Source organism: Morone saxatilis, unplaced genomic scaffold (genome assembly GCF_004916995.1).
Source record: "Morone saxatilis isolate NCDOM2014 unplaced genomic scaffold, NCSU_SB_2.0 Contig14, whole genome shotgun sequence".
NCBI classification, from domain to species: Eukaryota; Metazoa; Chordata; class Actinopteri; family Moronidae; genus Morone; species Morone saxatilis.
Genome location: NW_023339696.1, coordinates 3,532,351 through 3,543,858, shown reverse-complemented (window position 1 = coordinate 3,543,858; position 11,508 = coordinate 3,532,351). Strand labels below are relative to the sequence as shown.

Genomic DNA, 11,508 nt, shown 5'->3' with positions numbered 1-11,508 from the left:
AACATTATTAAGCATATGTCTTGTGTGTGTGTATGTGTGTGTGTGTGTGTGTGAGAGAGAGAGAGTATAGAGAGGGAGCAGTTTGCCCTCCTTGTGCCCCCTCCACTAGAGCATCTGCAGGCTGTGCACTGGGCTCAGGAGGGAGGGGGAGGGTAGGGGGGTAAGAAAAGAAAAGCAGTGGTTTCTATTCATGTCATGGCGCCTTTCATTGGCGGAAGATGGATTTATCTCTCTTATTTCTTTATTCTGCCTCTCCTAACCTTTTAGGTCAGATTGCAGGGGACCGTTGGAGAGACACCGTCACGTGACCCCCGGTACCAAATGGTCTTCCGGCAGAGGCTCTCAACAAGGACCGGAGCACAAGAAGACGCCGCCACTTCTTTCAGAAATGCAGAAGACAACATACTACGACAACTCCTCGACACTTTTCGGTGGCTACTCGTCCTACCAGGTGCAGGGGGCGGCAGCGGCAGCAGCAGCAGCCGCCAATGGCTTTGGGGGCTACGATGCCCCGGTCCCAGTGTCCCACCACCAGCCGGCCTTCCAGTCGGCGACCCATCTGGATGTGGATTCGTACCAGCGCTCTGCCTGCTCTTTACAGTCGCTGGGCAGTAACAGCAGCCACCAGCAGCAGCAGCAGCTAGCCAAGACCAAGGAGCTGAATGGCAGCTGCATGCGGCCCAGCCTGCCGTCTGAGCACCACCCCGGCTCCCAGGTGTCCCCTCCATTGCCCCCCAACCCCAGCAACGGTAATACCGGGGCTCAGCAGCCGGGGGGCAGTGCTGGGGCCTCCTCAGTCTCTAAACCAGGCCCCACTAAGTCGTCTAATTCTTCCTCCTCCATATCGTCCTCCACATCATCCTCCGCCTCCTCACTGCCCCCCAACCCGACCATGGCAAAGCAGATCTTTCCCTGGATGAAAGAGAGTCGGCAGACGACCAAGCAGAAAAACTGTTCACCCAGCAACAACTCTGGCAACGGTGTGTTAGATTACACCTGTCTCTGTCTCTCTGTCTGTCTTTGCTTTGACCCCCACCCCCTCCCCATACTGCCACATAAACAACATGGCAAAGCAGAATAATTATTCCTCCTACACCAGTCTCTCTCTTTCTTTTTCTCATTACTCCTTTCCTCAGTTCTGTCTGTCCTCCCTCTATTTCTTTCTTCCTTCATTTTCCTTCCTCATTAGCGTCTTTGTTCCTATTATCTTGGCTTCTATTTCCCATCACCACATCCCTCTTTCCTCACCTCTCTTATCGCCATCCTCTTTCAAGCCCCACATCCCCAGAGGATTTAAAAGGTTCTCAGACTATTATGGTAAAACAGGTTTCCACAGGCACTGGTTCAGACAAGGAAATGACCACAGGCAACTAGTCAGGCTGGTTATCATTTATCTGTAGCTGTTGAGTTAGTCTGCTCTGGTCCAAGGTGATTTTAGGTATCTGATATTGCTTTTAAATGAACTGATGTGGCCGGTCAGTTGAGTATCTTTCAAATCCATAAATAGGTCAAGCAATGACTAGTGTCAAAGAGGTCAAAGGTCAGAGGCATGACAGTATGACAGATATTCCTGCAAACCTAGAGGAGTGCTCAAGTAAATAAGTAAAATGCAGGAAGATTGAAATGGCAAAGAATATCCACATACTTACTTGTAGGAAAAAGGATGCTAAGTTATGATGTTTACAAATGAATGGATGATTGGATTCAACCAGATCACAAACAAATCCTAAAATACATGTTTGCACTGTCTTTTCAAGAGTTAGATGAAAACCACCATTATGTGTGAGTGTTAAGAGCTCAAATCAGGAGGCAGCCAGGTGCAGTGACTTTTGGGAGACTTCTGAGTTGCCAGGTTTGGTAGCATCAAGCATTTATCACTGAAATAGTTCCAACACATAACTACCCCCAAAACCACCCAAAACTGAGGGGAAGAAGAGAAACAAGGTAATAGCGAGATCATTTCCATGCTCGCTGAGGAGGACAGTAGAACAGAGAGAGATATTTGGTGTTCAGCTGGTATTCAGCGTCAAATATTAGGCAAAATGACCTAAAAAGTTGGACTGGCTAGAGGAACTTGCATGGCAATTTGTCTTTAAGTTGACTTTCTTATCAGTGACAACTGAGCAGTCATGGGTTCTTTACAGTTACACTACAGTCAGTTATAGGACAATCTAGTTAACCAGCACCTTTCCTTGTTCACCACCTTCTGGTTATTATTTGCCTTCCAATTGCTCTTCTCTATGTCCTCTTTCTCCTCTTCCTCTTGAAAGAAAGCCACTGCAAGAAGGAAGATATTAACAGGGTGAATTTAAATGTCATGTATGATAACAGATGAATAGATTTGTCTGAGACATTTGAAACGGAAGATATTAGCAAATGGGGAAAAAAAATAGGATGATAAATTTGAATATCATCTGCATGTGTGATAACAGACAGATATGTTATTTGAATTGGTAGTTATCAATGAGAAAAAATATGTTCTGCCATAATGAATATGAGTCTCATATTCACATTCGAAAAGCTTTCAGTTGACCTGGAATAGAGTTGAGAAGAGATTAGACTGTTTATTGATGAGTATTTGAAACAATCATTTCAGAATGTCAGCGCTCTGTCAGACAGATGATGTGATCGTTACCTCTCTCATCTTTCTGTCCACCAAAATAAACACTTGAGTCAACTGTTTATACTGTTGAGAGAGATACAATTATGGAGAGATAGGATCTCAGTGCTTGCTTTGAACTGTACTGCATCAGCAGTTATTAGTATGAACACATCGCAAGCATTCACATACTGTAGACACATACCAGCGTTTTTACATAACAGAGGCATATTTGGCACAGAGAGAGATGGAAGAGAGCACTGTAGTTCAGCACTACTGTTTAGTATGGAATAAACATTGAAAAACACCAGCCCAGAGCTAGAAAAGTATTATCAGTTGCTGGTTAAGTTAGCCTACTTAAGCTTCATTTACTTCAGCATCAGACCAACCATTGTGATTGTGTAGTTTTTACACATGGAACCTTCAGAAGTGCTGATGATGCAGTTGCTTTTGAAAATTACGCAAGTTACTTCCACTTCCTGTTGAAATGAAGGATTATTACCGACATTACTTGCTTTGGCTTTGTACGTCATATATACACTAAAAATAGTAAAACGAAGAGTTTAATGTTCAGTTTTTGTTGAAACTGTTTCACAGAGGTGTTTATTCAACTGTATGATCATTTTGGAGGTGTTTCCATTATTTACTCTACCCTCATTGATATATCAGGTTGGACATAACATTGCAAACAACCTCAGTATGATGCAACATAATTTAACAGCACCAAACTGCAGCCTCTAAAATAGCCATACAGCTGAATCAACACCTCTCTGACACCGTTTCAACAAAAACTGAACATTATAACCTAATTTGAGCTAGCTAATAAACTTGGTACACAGTGTAGATGAACTGACTTGTTTACAACCTGTCTGAACACAGAATCACACGTATTTCTTCAACTGTCGGACGTATTTTTTACTGAGATTGCAGTGTTCCCCAGATCTCAGCAGTGACTTTAGTCACCACAATGTTATTCTAATCAATAAAACTAATGACCAGAGCTAAGAAAATAAAACTTAAGTTGCAATAAACTTTTTTGCCTCCTCACTATGGTTGCAGCACTGCTGAAGAATGGCGGTGACAGAGGCTGATTTGAGGTTTACCAGCTTTTATGGCTTGCAAACAAATGATGTGAAACATTGTGCAAACATTTCTTTGTAATGTTTTAGAAGGAATTGTTTATTGGAAACCGATTGAGAGGATGGAGGATAATCATCGGCTATGGGCTAGTTAATTGTGGCTAGTATAGACTACTTGAGCAATTTTGAGTCAGATAACCAATTATCACCTAGAGCCTTATTCTCTTAAACGTGTCTTATAAAGCAGTGACAGCATCTGTTGGATTTTAAGGTTTAGCGGGCTCTATGGCCTTAAGACAAAATGATTAGTTTCCTGCTGAGAATAACATACACATTGCCATTCTGAGCAAATATTTACAGTAGGTAGCAAGTTTCCACTGGCGTGGAGCTGAATGCCTTTCAGCTGTTTAAGAGTCAGTACAACTATCACATAAACGTGGTGAGAAGTTTGACTTTTCTTGGCGAGCTGATTGAAGTGAGTGCAGATCAACCTCGGTTCCTGCTCGTAGTCCTTGTGCTGCAGCTGCTGTTGCTGTGGGGGGTTTGTCTTTCCAGTCGAGATGCAATTTAGCTGCCCTCGGCCAGCGCTGGGGCCTCCGTCTCTTAATAACTGCCACTGTTATGAAGTGTTGACAACTAATATCAAGGGATAATTCAGCCAGCATGCCCGGACCCCCTTCTGCTTTATTAAGAACCTGAATGCTTTCAATTTCCACCAGCATGCAGCGTGATTGTGTTTTATTCTCTTCCTCTCTGGTTCTCTCAATGCTCATTTCATCATCTTTTTACCCTTTTTTAATATCCACACTTTTCTCCCTTTTTGTACATTTCTCCCACTTTTGCTCTCTTCATTTCCCAGGGGTTGTCCTTCCCCTGTTTCTTTTGTTTTTCTTTCTCTGTGTCCTTGCCTTTTTTAATTTCATTCTCCATCCAACTCTCTCACTTGCCCTTTCTCGGCGTAATGTTTTCTCTTCTCTCCTCAGCATCAGGAGGAGCTGAGAGTGGTAGCAGCGGGGAGAAGAGCCCTACCGGTGGGTCGTCAGCGTCATCTAAACGGGCTCGTACGGCGTACACCAGCGCCCAGCTGGTTGAGCTGGAGAAGGAGTTCCACTTCAACCGGTACCTGTGCCGGCCGCGCCGTGTGGAGATGGCCAACCTGCTTAACCTGTCCGAACGCCAGATCAAGATCTGGTTCCAGAATCTGCGTTCCAGAAGCCGCGGCCATGAAGTACAAGAAGGACCAGAAGTTGAAGGGCCTCGGTGAGCTCCAGCTCGTAGGGCGGCTTCACCGACTGGCCTTCCCCAACCGCCTGGACCATGCAGTCTCCCCAGGCTTCCTCAACTCCAATGCACCCCATGGGACGGGGAGAGGCCAGGTCCAGGCTACGAGCGGTGCCGGCAATCTCCGCCATCCTTTGGCCAGGCCCACCAGGGAGTGTTTTTACTCATGTCGCACTGCCTACTCAATTGTCCCCATGAAGGGCTGGCCCCCCCAGCAGAAGTTATGCGGGCCCCAGACCCGGACTACGGCCGACTCATCCCCACCACGCGGCCTTAGGTGCAGGCCATACAACGCTGGCGTAATGGGAACTCCCACCAACATGCTAGGGCCAGGTCAGTCTACGTGGGGGTTGGCAGCTATGTGACCCTAGGCCTTGGCTCGGGCCCCCCTCTTATGTATGGGGGCTAACACGCCACCTCGGCCCCATCGCCCACCCCAGCCACCAAACCATGGACACAATGGCGCGGGGCCCATGTCGGCCGGCCAACCAGCACCACGTGCCCGGGTCCCTGTGACCCGCCCACACACCCTACGTACACCGAGCTGTCGGCGCACCACACCTCGACTCAGGGCAGAATCCAGGAAGCACCCAAGCTCACTCACCTGTAGCAGGTTTGGAACAAAAATGACAACGTAGGAAATAGTGAAGACGACACAGAACAAGTAACACGACGCGACTCACTAACAGACTAACTAACATGTGGGGACTTTACTGCTGCAACGGGACGGCAGGAGAGACAGAACGAGACAGACAGGAGCCATCCAGTGGTTTGTCCCGTGCTCTATAGCCACAAAGGGGAACAATCAGTGTTTGGTGTTGTCCAGCACCACCCTGTTTCCACTGCCTTCATCAAGTGTAGTTCATTTAATTAAAAAAACAAAGGCTGTGCCTGTTACCAAGTAGCAGTGATGGACCCAAACCATTCATGTCAATAAAAGTACTGAAATCAATGATAGTTGCCAAAAATTCCAAGAATTTTTTAAGCTGGGACCAAACTTACTAATTTACTCTCCACTACTGAAATCCTCATTCAGGAGAACAGGAAACCAAAACATTTAAACCTTTTAACATTAATCAGTTTGTTAACTTCCCATAAAAATGGTGGCTTGCTTAATAATCAGAGATTTATTTTTCATTTTAGAACTCTTGGCTACTTTTACGCATGCTTATGAGTAATTTACACTCTACTCTGAGTGTATTTCTTGGTCCCTGGGCAGCGAAGCATATTGCAGGCGTGGGAGACGAGGTGTACAGTCCAATTGTCTCCCACGTCCCCCTGGGGACAATAAATGTCAGGACACTCGTCTTGTGGCACTGGTGCAGAGACATATTGGCAGCTGTATGGCATAACAGGGTCTATGGTGAGCACCATTGTTTGGTCAGTATTCATTAGACTGATAATCTACTGCACAGTCAGTCTGAAAACTGCAACATGGACTACTGTATTCAAACAAAGCAGATGTCAGAAGGCAAAATGTCAGATTTTGATTAAGAAAACTTCTCAAGAGACCAAAAAAAAACTAAAATGAAAAAAAAATCTATCAGTATGATATGATATATATATTTAAATAATTTAAATAATTGCAGCATTATTACACTGTCACAAAAGTCTTCCTCTGTGGATTCCTAATTCATTATTGGACTGCTAAGCTATTTTTGCGTGGGCGGAGCAAATTTGCAGCAGTAGCTCAGTTAGCAGTAGCATGTTGTAAAAAAGAAAAGCCTGTAATGGCTCTGTTAGAGCTAGTATGTGCTTTAAAATTGTTCTTTGATAATAAAATCTCCCCCCTAAGACACACACATATACAAACAGCTCTCCCGCCTGGTAAATGAAATAGTTGAGATTTTAATGGGCAGTTAACGAGGTGGTTAGATTTATGACGCTGAGCTCTCTCCCCCTCCAGGCAACACATGTTGTTGTCAGCCGAGCTGAGCTATGTGGAGGGTTCTGCCTCTCCATCAGCCGGAGAGAGAGCGAGAGAGAGAACAGAAATATATGGCTGGAGCTGGCAGCACTCGTCTTCCTCTGTTCCCCTCGTTCCACGAAGCACATAAAAACCACTGGACGGTCATCTCTTCACTGTCTCTTTTTGCCTCATGCCGTACCCGTCTCTGTCCGTCCAGACTGAATCACTACTAACCCTCTGTCTCCTGTCTGTGGCAGCAGCACATGGCTTCTGAAGGAGGCAAAATTTCCCACAATCCGCCACAGACCACCCCCCTCCCACCCCACACACACACACACACATCCATCACCACACATGCACCACTCAGCACCCCTCCCATCACTCTTAACAGGGTTTAAGAAGCTACAAGCTCAAAGGCTAAACTAGCTCCCATAGACACACATCTGTGCTAAGCTACATTAGCTAATCACTCCTTTACACACACACACACACAGCAATGCTAAGCTAGCTTCCTTTCGTTGACACACATCTACAGCCAGGTTACGCCAGCTGTTGACATCTTCAAACAAACACATGAGAGGACATGGAAGAGAAATTTTTAATGTTCTTACTTTAGCACATCATCGACACAGGGTAAATAATAAGAGTGGAGAACTATTTATTTATGTTTGGGTAAGTCATTGCCCTCCTCTCTCTCTCTCTCTCTCTCTTCCCCCTCTCTCTCTCTCTCTCTCTATCACTTTGGAAGGGTTCACTTTCATTAGCGGACACCAATGCGTAAAAGTCCACATTTTATATTATTTTCTTTTGTTCTCACATATCTTGACTTTTAACGTGGATACAGGGTATATATTTGAACAAAAATGCATGTCCCAGAAATCTGAGCTGATGTGTATCACACATTTTTGAAAACAACTGGGTTTATTTGTTTGAACCGTCAGTGAGGGGAGTCTAGGAAAACACACACACGAGACCCTTACAGACTGTTTCAGCCAAACTGAAAACAAGCTGCGTGTGTGGCTGACCCCTGCTACACTCTCTGCTGTTCTGGAAATAAACCTGTCATATGGTTTTTAAAAGTGCAGATTTACACAAACTCGTTTCACATCTGGGCATCATTGTTGCACTTAGAGTTTACATTTTGATGGTTAAAGGTAAAAAATAATAATAAAATCTTATTTTGAAGACGGAAGGCCCTCCAATCAAAGCGTCTTTCGCCAATGTGTGTTCAAGTGAACATTCATATATAAATATTTATTTGTTATAGCCAGTTTAAAAAGACTTTCTGTTTTGTATTATTATTATTTATCCTTCATGTATTTATATCGAGAAAAAATACTGTACTTTTTTAGTATTTACCTGTTATGAAAGAAAAAAAAAACAACATTGTGTTTCTTCTTGTCCATTGTACTGAAGTTACATTTTTTAGTTCTTGTATTTTAGAAGAAAATAAGTAGTTTTTATGTTCCTATAATGACCCTTGTACATAAATGTCTTGGCTTGTACAGGGAAAAAGGCAAGGGTGGGGATTGGTGACCCATCCGTGCATAGTCGGAAAATTTAGACAAACTATTAGCTGGAAAAAAGAACGAGTCTTTTTGGAAAAAAACAACTTCTTCCTTTGTCCTTTGTAGCTCCTTTTTCTTTCATTGTTGAGAGAGTTGTCTGTCAAACAATTCTTTAATAAAATGTTATGTTATTCAGCGCTATCGTCAGTTTTTTATGATTCTCAGGAGTGAAGAACTTGACCAGAATGTCCCATCTGAAAAGACACTCTGTTAGGCAGTGTTAGTGTCAGGTAGAAACCTGCCAACACTGATTCTATTGACTGTCATGGAAACATGCAAACAACCCCTGGCACTGCTGGGTTCCTCTTGGCTGCAAGCTGTGGCAAAATTCATAAACTATGAAAATATGTAAATAATTGCACACCCTAGGATTAGGACTAAACAAACTTTTAAAGTCAGTCGAGTTCTGTGGTGGTGCATGTTGTTGTTGATTATCAACTTTGAAGGATGACATATTCTTCATTTATTTTCAAGCTGCTAAACCTTTTAGAACCAGCAGTGAAGGCCAAAGCATGACTGCTGTTACAAGTGAACATTTTAAAGATACCAGACATCGCCATTATTTCATCCAAATCCTTTCAAAGTACAATAACTGTTTAAATCTTGCACAAATCGTTTTGTTTGAAGATGTCATGTAATGTGTACAGTATGGGGACCGTGTATATTCTAGCATCATGTGATGGTTGAGGACTCAAAGCGTTGTTCACAAATCCCAGATCTGATGTGACTTCTTTCAAACAGCGTGTCTCTGGTTGAGGGATGACCTGACACTGATGCCAGTATTGAATATCGGGTCAATACCTCAGGCTAAAGCATGGCATCACTGTCAGAAAACTTTCCCAACAGTTCAATCCGAAGCCTAGAGCCACATGTAACATGTCAGAAAGAAAAAGAAAAAACCTCTTCAACCTTTATCAAAACTTTAAATGTGCCTCTAATCTCCTTTATGCTTTACAGACTAGATGGTTACTTGTTATTTTTCTGGTCAGCCTGATACATGTTGCTCCTTGATTAGTTTTTTTCTTAGAGACCTCTCTCTAGGGAGGAAACATTGACTTCAGCTCTGATAACCCCAAACTATTGGTCAGTGACCAGTTCAGTAACAGTAAAAGCTCAAACTCACTCAGAACTACTCTAGATATTTTAGTGTCCATTGCACCATCACAGTATTGCATTTGACAGATTCTATTAATGAGAGTCAATTTCTCCTCAAAAATAAGATACAATTTTGAAATAATGAATGCAGGTCATGATTTGAAAACTGATAAAATAGATTATTTTTAGTGTTTAAGTTACTCGTTATTGGAGCGGCAAAGTAGCATACATGCAACTTGGGTTCAGCCCTCCAATCCCATGCTGTTGAAGTGTCCTTGAGCAAGCTGCTGAAACCCTATCTGACCTCTAAACTTGGACGTTTCACGTGAGAAAGACCTGTTCCTTGCCATCATTGCTCACTTTATTAAGTTCAATAGTGTTTAGGAGCCAGTTCTGTGGAACTGCAGCTCTGAAAATTGTGAGCAAGAGGTTGAGGTGTGGTTGAAAGCTCTGGAAAAATACAGTGAGTTAAAACTTTAAGTATGAGTTAGCTTCTTGTGACCAATTCATGATCCCAGACCAGAACTGGAGAAACCCAGCAGATGGTTGGAGTTATATAACACTCAAAGCTCTGGTCATTTCCTTGACAGATGTCTTGTACTGCTTAGACTTACCATGCAAAAAGAGAGTTTGGACTCTTTTTTTACTAGCTAATCCACTGTTTGATCATGTTAATTACTGACTGTTTTTAATAATTGACTGTTGATGGCTGACTGCCTGGATTGATGTTTTTTTTGTTGTTTGTTTTAGAAACTTTTACTATTAATCAGAAAGTTAATTTTCACTCTTGGGGGAGGCAAACTGGTTCCACATTTTTCAACAGTCACCTGTGACCCAAACGCAGAGATCCCCGCTCTGTCTGTTGCTTGCTCTCTGTAACACACACAGGCTGATCCTCCTGTTAGCTATGTGTCCTGAGTTGATGTTTATGACTAAAAAAAGCCCCGAGGCCTGCGCCTTGGCCAGGTCACGTGGTCTCTAACCCCCCCAACCCTACCTCTCTAACTCTCCTCGCTCTCTGTAGCACGCGCTTGTACTCGGAGGCCTGAGAGCAGCATAAAACTTGGAACATAAATCAGGCTCCCATAAATAATGGCCGTACTTCCCTTTACATCTCCGTTGGACTAACAGACAATAAAAACACCAATAAGCAGAGATTGGATCTAATTTATTGCCTCATAAAAACAGACGGAGAGCTGGGCTCGGCTTCAGCACGCAGTCTGCTGAGAACAGTACAGTTATATACAGTGAGACTGTAGAGCAGCTCACAGCCAGGTACACTCATCTGCCATTATAACCGACATTTAATATGGCTACTACACTAGGCAGGAAAGATGTTCTCTGTCAGATGTCAACAAATGTCTAACAGTAGCTATCCATTTGACTAAACTGGAATAATAATAATAATGAAAACAACAACAAAAGTGCTAAGAAAAATCCAGGTTATTTTTACTCAGTAGACCACAAAATAAATAAATAAATAAACGAGGGAAAACAATTCATGAACTACATCTGAAGCTTTTTCTTTTCCTTTTTTTCTTTTGGTTTATTTATTTATTTATTTATCCTTACCGGAAAGAGGTTTTGGACCAATAAAGACTATTCTGCTAAATATCAGTAATTAGTAATAACAATTTAAATTGAATAAAGTGAAAACGTGGTTACTGGAAGGAAAAAAGAAACGGTTTACCCTACCACTGTCAGTAACCCCCTAACAAAAGAACTGACTCCTGAATAGAATAAAATAAAAAATAAAATAAAATAGAATGAATTAAAAAGTCACTAATCGTCATCTTCAGTCGACCAATCCACGCATCCCACGTAAAGACTTAAAAAAAACTGCTTCTGCTCTCCACCAAAACTCCAGAATTCCACTCGGAATTTTACAAAAAAAAAAAAACATACTGCAGCTCCATCTGTTTTACTTCAACTGACACTTAAACTTCATTGAATATTGAGACTTCCAATTCTATTCAA

General features: G+C 42.8%; 1 protein-coding gene across 1 annotated transcript in view; it reads left to right on the top strand.

Moving 5' to 3' along the window:
* Positions 1 to 8,572, top strand: part of hoxb3a (homeobox B3a) — a 47,612-nt gene extending 39,040 nt beyond the window's left edge. The window contains 9 exon segments of the mRNA XM_035655662.1: positions 268 to 980; positions 4,662 to 4,900; positions 4,902 to 4,943; positions 4,945 to 5,051; positions 5,053 to 5,116; positions 5,118 to 5,282; positions 5,285 to 5,365; positions 5,368 to 5,459; positions 5,461 to 8,572. Of these exon segments, the coding sequence (XP_035511555.1) occupies positions 389 to 980; positions 4,662 to 4,900; positions 4,902 to 4,943; positions 4,945 to 5,051; positions 5,053 to 5,116; positions 5,118 to 5,282; positions 5,285 to 5,365; positions 5,368 to 5,459; positions 5,461 to 5,569 (1,491 nt within the window). The 5' untranslated portion in view covers positions 268 to 388 and the 3' untranslated portion in view covers positions 5,570 to 8,572.
* Positions 8,573 to 11,508: the final 2,936 nt, after the last annotated feature.